The sequence below is a fragment of the Bufo gargarizans genome, chromosome 6 (genome assembly GCF_014858855.1).
Source record: "Bufo gargarizans isolate SCDJY-AF-19 chromosome 6, ASM1485885v1, whole genome shotgun sequence".
Taxonomy (NCBI): domain Eukaryota; kingdom Metazoa; phylum Chordata; class Amphibia; order Anura; family Bufonidae; genus Bufo; species Bufo gargarizans.
The window spans coordinates 333,692,571-333,706,478 of NC_058085.1; the positions used below are offsets into that span (position 1 = coordinate 333,692,571).

At 45.9% G+C, this 13,908-nt stretch overlaps 1 protein-coding gene across 1 annotated transcript in view; it reads right to left on the bottom strand.

Moving 5' to 3' along the window:
- Positions 1 to 4,639: 4,639 nt before the first annotated feature.
- Positions 4,640 to 13,908, bottom strand: part of LRRC27 (leucine rich repeat containing 27) — a 43,218-nt gene continuing 33,949 nt past the window's right edge. The window contains exons 9-11 of the mRNA XM_044299841.1: positions 10,982 to 11,121; positions 7,766 to 7,892; positions 4,640 to 5,190 (exon numbers count right to left, since the gene is read on the bottom strand). Of these exons, the coding sequence (XP_044155776.1) occupies positions 5,047 to 5,190; positions 7,766 to 7,892; positions 10,982 to 11,121 (411 nt within the window). The 3' untranslated portion in view covers positions 4,640 to 5,046. The remainder of the gene's footprint in view (positions 5,191 to 7,765; positions 7,893 to 10,981; positions 11,122 to 13,908) is intronic.

Consider the following 13,908-nt stretch of genomic DNA (forward strand, 5'->3'; position numbering starts at 1 on the left):
ACCCTTTGCTGAGGAAGGAGGTGGTGTTCGTACGCTCCATAGAGTTGGGCTTTATGGCAGAGTGGCCAGAAGAAAGCCATTACTTTCAGCTAAAAACAATAAGGCACGTTGTGAGTTTGTGAAAAGGCCTGTGGGAGACTCCCAAAATGTATGGAGGAAGGTGCTCTGGTCTGATGAGACTAAAATTGAACTTTTCGGCCATCAAAGAAAACTCTGTCTGGAGCAAACCCAACACATCACATCACCCAAAGAACACCATCCCACAGTGAGACATGGTGGTGTCAGCATCATACTGGGGGGACTGGGGAACTGGTCAGAGTTGAGGGAAAGATGGACGGTGCTAAATACAGGGATATTCTTGAGCAAAACCTGTACCACTCTGTGATCTGAGGCTAGGACGGAGGTTCATCTTCCAGCAGGACAATGACCCCAAACACACTGCTAAAGCAACACTTGAGTTGTTTAAGGGGAAACATGTAAATGTGTTGGAATGGCACAGCCATTTGGCAGAGTCAAAGCCCGGATCTCAATCCAATAGAAAATCTGTGGTCAGACTTAAAGGGAACCTTTCAAAAGTTTTATGATGTCCTAAATAAGGGCAACATAAATAAGTAACTGATTCTCTTAGCAAAATGCTGGGTCACTTTCTTTAATTGACCCAGTCAATCTGCCAACATCTTGTATTGAAAAGCTTCAGCTGATAATGATGAGTCATAAATCTAACAGCTATAGCCACTCCCCTGCCTACCTGCTGCTGAATTAGTTATTTTCCATATGAATCAGCAGCAGGTGGGCAGGGGAGTGGCTATAGCTGTTAATTAAATATACGCTGGACTCAATGACATCACGCTGGACTCGAATCAGCTCATTAGCATGCGGCATCTTTGTGTGTATATTATGAGGTAACCATCTGTCACACCAGTAAGTGAATACATCTAAGGCACTTTTTAGTAGTTAATGATTGTATATAATTAGTTAGATTATAATCAAATATCCACATGAAAGGTTCCCTTTAAAGATTGCTCTTCACAAGCGCAAACCATGAAATTGGAAGGAGGAATGGGCAAAAACGCCTGTGGTAAGATGTGGCAACTGCTCATAGAGACTTATCCAAAGTGACTTGGAGCTGTGATTGCCGCAGAAGGTAGTTCTACAAAGTATTGACTTTAGGGGGGTGAATAGTTATGCACATGGACTTTTTCTGTTACAGTATTTTGTCCTGTTGTTTGCTTCACAATAAAAAAAAATATATATATAGATTTTCAAAGTTGTGGGCATGTTCTGTAAATTAAATGATGCAAATCCTCAAACAATCCATGTTAATTACAGGTTGTGAGGCACCAAAATATGAAAAAAGTCAAGCGGGGCGAATACTTTTGGAAGGCACTGTACATACAACATGGATCTGTAATATGGTCATATGCTTAGCCTTAGGCCTCATGCACACGAACGTATTTTCTTTCCATGTCCGTTCCGTTTTCTTTTTTGCCGAAGTTACTTCGTGTGCATTCCGTTTCCGTATGTCCATTCCGCAAAAAAAATAGAACATGTCCTATTATTGTCCGCATTACGGACAAGGATAGTACTGTTCTATTAGGGGCCAGCTGTTCCGTTCCGCAAAATACAGAATGCACACAGACATCATCCGTATTTTTTTGCGGACCGCAAACTATATACGGTCGTGTCCATGAGGCCTTGTACTGTATATCGCTATCCTGAGGACAAGTCATCAATATTTAACTCCTGGAGAACCCGTTTAACGCTTTCCTGATGAGGCGATTTTCCGCTTTTACGTTTGCCATAAAGTTTTTATTTTTCCGTTCAAATTGCCTTTTAAGGGCTTGTATTTTGTGGGACAAGTTGTACTTTGGAATGACACCATTTAAAATTGCATATCATGTAGTGGGAAACTAATTCCAAATGGGGTGGAACTGGAAAAAATGCAATTCTGCAACAGTTTTATGGTTTGTTTGTTTTTACGGCATTCACCATGTGGTAATACTGACTTGGGCGCTTCATTCTCCAGGTCAGTACGAATCCAGTAATACCAGATATGTATAATTTTTCTTGCGTTTTGATACAGAATAAAAATAAAATCTTGGGGAAAAATATTTTTTTTTTTCATTGTCATTTCTTAAGCCCTATAACTTTTTGGAAGTTGTGTGCAGAGCTGTGTGAGGGCTCATTTTTTGCGGAGCGTTCCGTACTTTTCATTGATACCCTTCTGGGGTGTGTAAAGACCTGATGGAATAGATGCTTGTATCCCGTTATACCGTATATTTTATATACAAACCATAGGATTCCTGTCTCCGGTTCAATCTTTTGTTGAGTGTGTCTCTGTAAGGCTGTAAGGCTGAAAGGCAAAGTTCAGACAGGCGGTAAACAAGTACGAGGCGATGTCATATGAAGGTGTGGTTTGGCTTCTCTGCCTGCTCCACATGCTGGGTATGACATAAGTGATCGCTGAGCAGTGCTGAGGAAAACTAATTTATAGCCATTGACTCACAAAAATCACATGGGACACAGGAGCGGACTGACCATAGACCCTACAGTGAACTTTCCCGATGAGCCAAGGCCCATAGCGCCACCTGAGCCCTCCTCACTGCCACTGGCCTGGTACATACTTATGTGGGACCTATAGGGGGCATTATTGAGGAAGTCCAGGCAGCATGCTGAAGCTAGGGTTGGCTTGGTGTTGTGGCCAACATCTCACTTCCTAAGCCTCCTGCTCCATGTCCATACTAGAGACAATTGGGGGAGGAGGATAGAACATGGCAACTATTGATGGCCACCACAGAGGTTCTGTACTGTGCTATTTGGTTCTGTGGGAAGGTATTCTGTGCTGCACTGTGGCATTACTGACCCTGACAATTTGAATTGGCCCCATCCTCTTGTGCTGCCCTACCTTCTGTCAATTTGGACCCACCTACAACATTGGAGCTACTTTAAGTTTTTTTTTTCCAGGGTCACTTTGAGTTCCCAGTCTGTCCCTGATGGGACAGGTGATAAATGTATGACAGCTGAACTTCCGACCACTGGGACCCCCACAATTACTACAAAGGGGGCTTCATATCCCAAATATGAATGGAGTGGTAGACTGATGGAGACAGCACTTATGACCACTGCTCCACAGAAATGTGGGATGTAAAACTCTCCTTCTCATGATTAGTGGGGGTCCTTGTGGTCAGACACCCAGCGACCATACATTTATCACCTATTCTGTGGGTAGGTTTTTCTTGGGTCAACTCCTTAACTATGTGCTTGTTCAGTTTTATAAATGCAAAACTGGACTCTACCTGAACGGAGATCACCACGGGGATCTACTGTGCGTGAAGTTCTGCTCATTAGAACCTCTGGGGGGGATTGTAGTTGTAGGATCAGTCCCATAATTGTTTTTCCTTAAAGTATACTTCCATTGTTGAACATTATTTCATTTCTAGATTTAAAATTCTTTGCTGATTAATATAATAATAATAATTATTATATGTCTTTTAACCCCTTATTGACCAGCCTGTTTAGGGCTTTAGTGACAGCAATTTTTTTCCTTTTTTTTACCGTCGTCTTCCAAGAGCTATTTTCTGTTGATGTAAATGTACGAGGGCTTGTTTTTTGCAGGACAAATTGTAGTTCTTAAAGAGGACCTTTCATGGGTCCAGACATTATCAAATAAGTAGCACGTTATGTAAGGCATAAAGCAGGGATCTAATAGCGCTTACTATTTTTCCTGGGCGCCGCTCAGTTCGCCCGCTGTGCCCCTGTTAAATTCTCCCGCCTGGCATGCTTATTAATATCATAGGAACAGGGAGGAGGAGACGCCAGGGTTTCTCAATGGGCGTCTCCTTCTCCCTGGCTGCAGCGCGGTCCAATTACAAAGGAGAGCGTCACAGCCAGGGAGGAAAATAAATAAATCACCTTCTCCCTGGCTGTGACGCTCTCCTTTGTGATTGGACTGCAACATGTTGCGGTTTGCTCTACGGTCTGGGAACGCAACTAAACGGAACGGAATACATTTTGGAGCATTCCATTCTGTTCAGTTTTGTCCCCATTGACAATGAATGGGGACAAAACTGAAGCGCTTTTTCGGTATTGAGCCCCTATGATGGAACTCAATACCGGAAAACTTAAACGCTAGTGTGAAAGTACCCTTAGATTGTGAGCCCCATTGGGGACAGCTTGATGTTGTCTGTAAAGCTCTGCGGAATATAGTAGCGCTATATAAGTGAGTATAATAAATAAATATAGAATATTATACTGCCTTCCAACAGGAAATGTGATGTTAAAAAGGGGCCTGTCAGCTTTAAGGGGTCACTTAGTTCTCAGAAAATCTTTGATGGATCAGAGACATCTCAAACGTTTGGTTGGTGGAGGTCTCACTGCTGAGACCCCACTGATCACTAGAAGGAGGATAGAGCTCACATGGTGCACTCTCTCCTCACTGCAGGAGACAGAAACGAGTCAGGCCCATACACTTTCTATTGAGTCTCCTGTAGTGAGGAGAGAAGGTGCTGTTCGAGGGCTTCTTTCTCCTCGTTCTAGGTTTCTATGACATATCAAACGTTTTCTGAAAACTTAGTGACCCTTTTATGATATTTTTTTCAATAAATAATTGAATTGCTCATACAATGACAATTCCTGGTGTGACAACACTGCCCATTTTATTATTATTTTTTCCTCCTGGGAATATGACTATGGGTGTTCCCCTTGTTGACAGGACATGTCCCTTCACATTCTGAAAATGTCCAATCAGTGCTGACAGTGGTACACTGTATTGACAAGAGGGACGGTAACATCCAGTTATTATTTACAGGATGAATAACGGAGGAAAAGATTTCAGGAGAACAGACAGGAACCAAATAAAATATAGGGTTAGAATTTCATACCCTAAAAAATATACTTCTTAAAAGACAAATACAAAACTCTTGTATTTCAAGATCCAGTCCACACAAGAAGGGGAGTACAGGTGACTCGTCTACCGGATATTGTGCAGATTGAATTGTAGAAAAGTGCAATCTGAACGGAGTTTTAAAAACAAGCGCAGAAAGTTAATCACAGTGTTGTTGCAAAGATGTTGTGATGTCCTCTCGGTGTAGCACTCGGGGAAATGTCCCCTGTGAAAGCAGTAAATCGATATTCCCGCGCTGCATCGTGTTCTTGTTTTCTTTGGAGTAGTTGTGCTTGAAGCAACGAGGCCTTCAAATACAGACATGAGTAACGGTTATAACAACATCGGACCTATATACAGATATAATATTTCTAATTCCAGTGTCCTCCTCTGGGAAGATCTCACCTCCTATCTCTGTGACCAGTGATCTCCTAAGATACTAGTTGAGGTCATGGACAACTATTGAAATAGGGGCTGAGAACAGGACAACCATGAAGAGGGCAGGGCTGGGATATGGAATATGTCTCACAGTCTGAAGGCCCCTTTACAATACCCGAGGTTCAGGCAGATTATAGCTAACGAACGCTCGTTACTGATAATCTGCCGGTGTAAACAAGCCAACGACTACCCGATGAATGAGCGAAAAACTCATACATGAGGTAATAGAATTGTTGGTGCGCTCACCTAAATCATTATTTGCCGGCAGCAGACCCTGGTGTCTGAACAGCCTCTACAGCTGAAAAACGACGAGTCTGTATGGAGACCAGTGATGGCATTAACAATCGCTCCTCTCCACTGACGAGCAAGTGATTTTCAGTGTAAAGAGGCCTTAGGGCAGGGATGGCCAACCTAAAGCTCTCCAGCTGTTGCAAAACTACAACTGCCAGCATGCCCAGACAGCCTACAGCTATCAGCCTACAGCAGGGCATGGTGGGAATTGTAGTTTTACAGCATCTGGAGAGCCAACGGGTTGGCCATTCATGCCTTAGGGCTTCACTGAATGGTACTGTAATGCAGATAATTAGGAAAAAGTTTGGTCCATCCATCCACGAGATCCATAAATGGCATTAAATCTAGTCCCATTTAGAAAAAATAAATAAAAAATAACACAAAAAGAACTAAGGTATAGCATATACACTGATCAGCCATGACATTAAAGCCATCTGCTTAAAATTGTGTACAGCCCCGTCATGTCTCCAAAACAGCTCTGACGTGGCATGGATGCCACAAGACCACCGAAGTTGTCCTGTGGTATCTACCACCAAGACATTAGCAGCAGATCCTTTCAAGGGGCTGTCTAACTTCAGCAAATGGCATTTATCATGTAGACAAAGTTAAAGGAGTTTTCCAGGATCTTGATGACCTATCCTCAGGATAGGTCATCAGTATCTGATCGGTGGGGGTCCGATCAGCTGTTTGAGAAGGTACCAGCGCTCCTGTAAGCGCCACGGGCTTCTCTCAGCTCACCAAGCACAGAGCCGTACATTGTATAGCAGCTCAGCCCCATTTGTGCTTTTTCCTATAGTGTGCTAGCACAACCACCACTGTGGGTCCTCAAGGCACCTTTTCCCAGATAGATAGGTTTCCTAATCTGCTAGTTACCAGTAAAGGTGCTCTATTCTGACCATCTGCCCATGTACCGAACCTCTGCCTTTATTACCGACTCTAACCCCGCGCTGCCTATCTTGAACTTAGTAGGATGTCTGTATTGACCCACTGCCGCCTGCTCTGACCTCGGACTAGTCTCTCAGTTACACACTTATTTTGCCTGCCCTGACCTCTTCCTGTTACCTGACTACAAATATTGCCTGACTCTTCGGTGCCTCTGACCCCCGTGGGTCGGCTGCCAACTACAGGAGATAGCGGCCTGGTGGCTCCCCTGCAGCAAAGACCAGATCCCTGTATAGTAGTTCAACAGTGAAAACCAGTGGACTGCTAGGATACTGCCAAACCAGTTAGTTGGCACAGTGGTTCCACACTTCTGCCCATTGCGATAAGATAAAAGGTGCATGCTGTAGGATAACAGTCTTATACGATGTTAAAAGGTTTTTACTATTAATGGCCAATCCTCAGGATAGACCATCAATACCTGATCAGCAGGTGCCCGACACCCTGCACTCCAACCGATCAGCTGCTTCAGAATAGCCCCAGCACCAGAACTACACAGCTCTGTCTATCAGCGCTGCTCCGAAATCACTTCCATGCGAGCAGCGCTCCGGTAACCAGCTCCATCCACTACAGAAACAGACGGACCTATGTAGTCCCTGCAGAACGGCTAATCAGTGGGGATACGGGGTTTTGGATCCCTGCCGATCAGATATTGGTGGTCTACTCTGAAGATACTGAAAAACCCCTTTAATGGTAATGGAGGATAACGCCCTGTGACCATGTTCCGAAGGCAACATGCACACGACCGTTCTGAGTTTTTTTGCGGTCCGTGTGCATTCCGCAATTTGTGGAACGGCACGGACAGCCATTGATATAACTGCCTATTCTTGTCCGCAAAACGGACAAGAATAGAACAGGTTATATTTTTTTTGCGGACCACGGAACGGCGCAACGGATGCGGACAGCACACGGAGTGCTGTCCGCCTCTTTTGCGACCCCATTGAAGTGAATGGGTCCGCATCCAAGCCGCAAAAACTGCGCCTCGGATGCGGACCAGAACAACGGTCGTGTGCATGAGGCCTAAATTTGCTGTATATCCCTTCCGGAAAGGTGAATATGAAAGAAGCAAACATATTTATGGTCCTTAGTTCTGAGACAAGCACATGCGGACATGATAATGTCACACACGCAGACATGTCTCTTCATACATGTATGTGATATGTCACCGGTTGTCCCAGTGAAGTATTAAATAGATGATTCCCCAGTACGACTCACCACTTCTAATTCCTTCCTCGCTGCCTCCATTTCTTCCTGCACTGAACGCTTGGGCTTTTTCTTCCTCTCCTGCATGGTCTGGATATGCTGTTTGATGCGGTGTTCCAGTCTCAGGTCTCTAGAGGCTCTACACATAAAAAAAAGATGACTAATTTATGGCACAATGAGCCTCTTGTCTTATAATAGAGGACACTGGCCTAGTTAGTTTTAGGGATATGTGCCAAAGGAACAGTCTGTCAGAAATCCATCAATAAAGGCCCTATTTACAGACTGGCGGGAACGTCTGCGAGTGTGAACTTGCTTCAACTTCAGGATTTGCTGTCCAGAGAAGTAGTCTACAGAAAAAAGTCACATAAAACTACAACAGTACAGCCTACGTTTTTTTGTCAAGCTATCCAAACAAAATATTTCTACCATATAAAAAAATCCAAATTTGCTATTTGCCTAATTAAAGGGAAACTGTCACAGTGAAATTCAAACTTACTGAGAGAAGAGTCCAAGACTCCTCTACGGTGACTCTCGGGTGCATATGCCGAGGGTGGTACTCCTCTCTTCACTGTGCATGCACGTCACATTGGGCACATGTGCAATCAAGCTAGGTGTGTCTTCATCAACACAGTGCCCATAAGCCCGATAACCCTAAAAAAAAAAAAAAGAGTCCCGTCCTCCTCTCTCAGCAGGGACAGATTGGGAACTTGGAAAGTGCCTCTGGGAGAAAAAATAAAAATGTTTTTGTTTTTTTAAAGTGGTCAAATGTTGTAGGTGGGTCCAAATTGAAAGAAGGTGGGTAGTCAGAAGGAGGCAGGGCCAGCAATACAGTAATGCAACACAAAATACCGCCCCAGCAGAACTAAATATCACAGTGCAGCACAAAACACTGCTGCCCCCACTGCAGTATTCAACTGTAACACTGTCCTAAAGACAGAGATACAGTTGAATTCAAGAGGTGGACCTGTGGCTGCCAGCCAGGAACATAAGTACCTGATGCTCCTAGCCTTAATTAATGCTGAGGACATCCGATCATTATGTACCTGACCACTGACCGGTTTCTTGCTGGCTTACATTTCAACCATTTTCTACGCCTAAAACAGGCATAGAGAATGACCCCTTCCCCACTCACTTTTTTAGACCTGGCTTGAGCGGGGAAAAGTCCCAGACTGCGGTGCAAATAACGTTCGCGCCACAATCTAGGTCAGAAATACGCCTAATATAGGTGTTTTTCTGATCGTAAATGACCCCCATTGTTTGTTGGTAGTACATCATCTTGGAAAAGCGTAGTTTTGGAGCCTGTACACAGTGTGTGTGTGCACTCACGTATCCTCTGCCCCAATACTGCCTAACAGCTAGGTCAACACGGCCTACATGGTGGTTAGTTCATCGCAACGACCATCCTGCTTCTCTCAGTACAGTGATGCACCCCCTCGCAAGTCTGTCAATGGGGCCCATTTCTTTAAGTGCATTGTAGAGGTATATCTAAAAGGTACACTAACCAAAAGTAGCCTCTGAGAGTCTTTACATAGGACAGCAGACAAAGCACTTTTACGCTCCCTTGTGGCAAGACCCAGTGTCTAATCAGACTTCACCTGTAATCTTTAAATATCTGCCTGAGACATAACTGCATCCCAATTTTTGCAGCAATCCGACATTTCTGACTGCGTTTTTTTTTTTTTGGTCAATGAAGCCAGATCTACATTGATTTACTGGTTACTCAGCGGGCTCCTGTCTTTGTAATGCAAAAAGCCTGTCCCTATATACAGTTATGACCTACGGACACTATAGAGGAGGAGCCCCAGCTTGGCATGCTCCTCAGGGAACCAGATCAGTGAGCCACTAAGTATGATCGTCCCTCTCTCGTGGTCCTGGCCTATCCATGTGAGACATGGTGGGCCATCCTCCCGATACAGAGAAAATGTATGGACCTTCCCCTGGCCATAACAGCTGATAACTGATCCAGGAGCGGGAGGAAGTCACATGATTAGTTTACAAAAAAAAAAAACATCTGGTTCCTCCAGAGATACTGGGAGCCTTTGGGTTGACTTTTATAGCCACACTAAGTTCAGGTGCACTTAAGCCCCGCGCCAGGAATGCGCTAAATGCAAAACTGAGAACCTAAATGAGAACCCACCCTAAGGCCTCATGCACACGACAGTATTTTTTCACGGTCCGCAAAACGGGGTTACGTTGTTCCGTGATCCGTGCCCGTTTTTTCTTCCGTGTGTCTTCCTTGATTTTTGGAGGATCACCAGACCAGAAAAGTGAAAAAAAAATCTAAGTCAAGTTTGCCTTGAAAATGATAGGAAAAAAACGGACACGGATCACAATCTTGTGTGCCTCCTATTTTTTTGACGGATAGGAAACACGGATCACGGACGCGGATGGCAAACGGTGCATTTTCCGAGTTTTCAACTGACCCATTGAAAGTCAATGGGTCCGCAGAAAATAACTGAAAACGGAACAACGGACATGGATGCACACAACGGTCGTGTGCATGAGGCCTAAGGCTGTAAAGCACCTGGCAAACCTCTTTTCTTCCAATTTAGGCCTCGTGCACACGACCGTTGTGTGCATCCGTGGCCGTTGTGCCGTTCTCCGTTTTTTTTCACGGACCCATTGACTTTCAATAGGTCCGTGGAAAAATCTGAAAATGCACCGTTTGGCAGCCGCATCCGTGATCCGTTTTTCCTGGCCGTGAAAAAAATATGACCTGTCCTATTTTTTTCACGGCCAAAGGTTCACGGACCCATTCAAGTCAATGGGTCCGTGAAAAAACACGGATGCACACAAGATTGTCGTCCGTGATCCGTGTCCGTGATCCGTGTCCGTTTTTTCCTATCATTTCAATGGCAAACTTGACTTAGATTTTTTTTTCATTTTTCATGTCCGTGGATCCTACAAAAATCACAGAAGACCCACGGACGAAAAAACAGGCACGGATCACGGTACAACGGAACCACGTTTTGCGGGACGTTAAAAAATACTGTCGTGTGCAGGAGGCCTTACCCGGTACAACCTACAATCTAAATAATGTTACTATCTATGTCACTTTTCTGTAGCAATATAATTGAGCAGTCGTTTAGCAGCCAGAAACTTTCCATCTGCTGTTTGGCGCGCTGACTGTGGGCCAGGCGAGGCATGCCTTTGGGTGTACCACAGGGCATCTGACGAGGTGGTTTACATTTTAACCTCCTGAATATGGTCCCTGTTGATGAAACAAACCTTTCTTTCAATGAGCTCGCAGACGCGACCCTTGGCATAATTTCCTGTTTTTCAACTGCAAGACTCTTTTGCTTCTCCCGGCTATTCTTGTGTTGGGAGGTATCCAGATCTGTGGCAAATGGAGGCGCAGTGACTGGCACCTAGGCATGGGAAATGACAAAGGTAGTCAGTGAGAAGAGCAGTGATATCTGTATTAAACATAAATGACATAAGAGTCTAGAAAAGTTGTAATAAATTGTGCATCTAGGACGTAAACTATTAGGGCTCATGCACATGGCCGTTCCCAGGCAGTGCCCGTATTGCGGTCCGCAATATGCGGGCATCGGCTGTGTGCTCACCGCATCACGGATACAGACCTATTTACTTGAAAGGGTCTGCAATCCAGAAGGTGTGGTGCGGAACGGAGGCACAGAACATGTTCTATTTTTTGTGGTGCGGACGGATCGCGGCTGGTGCTGCCTTTTTCACAAAGAAATGACGGCTTGGGACTCTCCACCTCGGCTCGGCACAAGCCATCAGTTCTCTGAAAGGTGCAGAGTCCACCACTTGGAAAGGGAGGAACTGCAGCACCAGCAACTTGGACAGGAGCAGATTCAGCTTCTGCGCCGTTGGATGCGTGCACGCATACTATTGTCTCTTGGCAATCGCTTCGGTGATCGATTGCTGACAGAATGACTGATAAGGAGTAGGAGGAGCATCAGGACCAGCAGACGATGGCAATGACAGACAGCTCCCTTCGGCTGAGGTGGTGGAGGCTTAACTGCCTGAAATCGGGTGCGGCGTGCCACTGGGTGATGCAGCGGTTGCCGCGGCAGGCTGGATCACCACATAGGAGACACTGTTCTCCCAGGCCACTATATGGTGACGCTGCATATATTTACGCAGGGGCGTGGTGCCAACATTGGCACCCTGGCCGCGCTTCACCTTCTGCCCACATGTTGTACATATGGCCATGTTGACCTCCGACGGCTTCACAAAAAACTGACACACCGCCGAGTAGGTGATTTTCCCCTCAACACTATTCACTGGCTGACTGCTACCGACACTGCTTCCGTGAACCCATGGACTACTCCTTTCCGGGCAGGTAGGCTGCTGCAAAGCAGGTGGTCTACACCATGCCCGTTTGGCTCCCGACCTCCCACTGCTGCCACCCTGCTGACTCCCACCATGCTACCAACTTGCTGGCTCCGCTGCTGCCTCCCAGGCAAGCTGCCACCCTCTTCTCCTGATGACGATGAAGCCCCTTCTGCACCCTGCTCCCAAGTGCGATCGGCTTCATCATCATCGAGTACAGTCTGCACGTCACTGATGTCCTCCTCAACAGTCTCTGGGTCAGGAGCCTGACCGCTCGCAACACCAGCTCCCACGCCACTCTTCTCATCACTACTTGCCCGCCTAGCGGAGGAAGTGGCGGATGTCTCCTTCAGATCTTGGCTGGGCAGTAGCTCTTCCTCGCTGAAAAGTGGAGCTGAGCCTACAGCATATAATACTTCTCGCGGTGAGGGAACAGAAAAGGACAGAGGCAGGTTGAAGACAGGTGAGGGCACAGGGCCTGATCCCGGGCCATGCCAACTAAGGGTTGTGTCTGACGAACCCACCGACTCTTGGCTGGGGGTGTCTGATGTCACTTGGGATGAAGTGGATGACCGAGCTAACCAATCAAGAACCGCTGGGTTGCTGGTCAAGACACAACCGCTAGATGACACTGGAAGCTCAGGCCTCTCGCTACGACTCCTGCTGCAACCTCTGCTTGCGCCAGAAACATTTAGGCCTCTGCCACTCCCCTGTGCATGGCCTGGCACTTCTCTGCCTGACATACTTTTAGCTGAACTAAATAAATTAAACGGAAATCAACGAAGCCGCTGCCAGGAGTCCGCAGCGCATCAGGCTGAGCCTAGTGCGCAAGCGCAGGCGCAGGATCTGGCAGAGGGACGGGTGGATTGAGGAGGCGGCGCTGAGGTGAAGAAGGTGGCGCTGGGCACCAGACGGCGAGGGGTACAGGCGGGCATCCTGGATTAACGCAAAACCCCTTGGGCACCTTAGGTAGGTGAGTGACAGCTTACAAAAAACAGTTTTTTGGGCTAATAGAGCCACAAGCAGGTTTAATAAGGGCAGTTTAGGATTCATGTGATTAGCACCGACATGGCCATATGTTTAGCTTATAGGGCACAAATCTGATGACAGAGTCCCTTTAAGCTAATCTGTCTGCAGCCACCCACCGCGATTTCCGGTGTGTGAACACAACCTTAAGTGGTATTTTACTACATTTTTAGTGGATTTTTGGGGGTTCCTAGAAGAACTTCTAGTGCAGGGATTGCTAACCTCCGGCACTCCAGCTGTGGTGAAACTACGACTCCCAGCATGCTCCATTCATTTCTTTGGCGTTCTGAGGACAGCCAAGCAAGTGTGCATTTTGGGAGTTGTAGACTTAGTTTTACCACAGCTGGAGTGCCGGAGGTTAGCCATCACAGTTCTAGGCTGCTCCTGAAGTTTAGAAATCAATGCAGCGTGTCCTATGAGCACATGCCACCATGTTTCTATCATGTTAGGACTACATAATGGGACTTGACTCAGTGCTGAAATATGGTCTTGTCCTTGTAAAAAGTCCAGATGATAACTTGTATAAATCAAGCTGTGAGTCATGGCCTTCAGCGATGTACCCAGCACTGAGCGCGGTCATAAATGTAGATTTACAGCATTGACACCCCCTTCAAGGCCTTCTGCAGCCGCTCGCCCTTTTATATCTATTTCAGTATAAATACTGAATTATTACCATTACGACATAGTGTAGATTATTCTGATGACTGGTGTAACATGTGCCAAAAACACAATATGTCATTTTTGTAGAACTGGTATGAGGGATAAAATAAAAGCAGAAGTTGAAAGAAAATGAAACAGTTCGGGATATGGTAAAAAAAAGCCCTAAT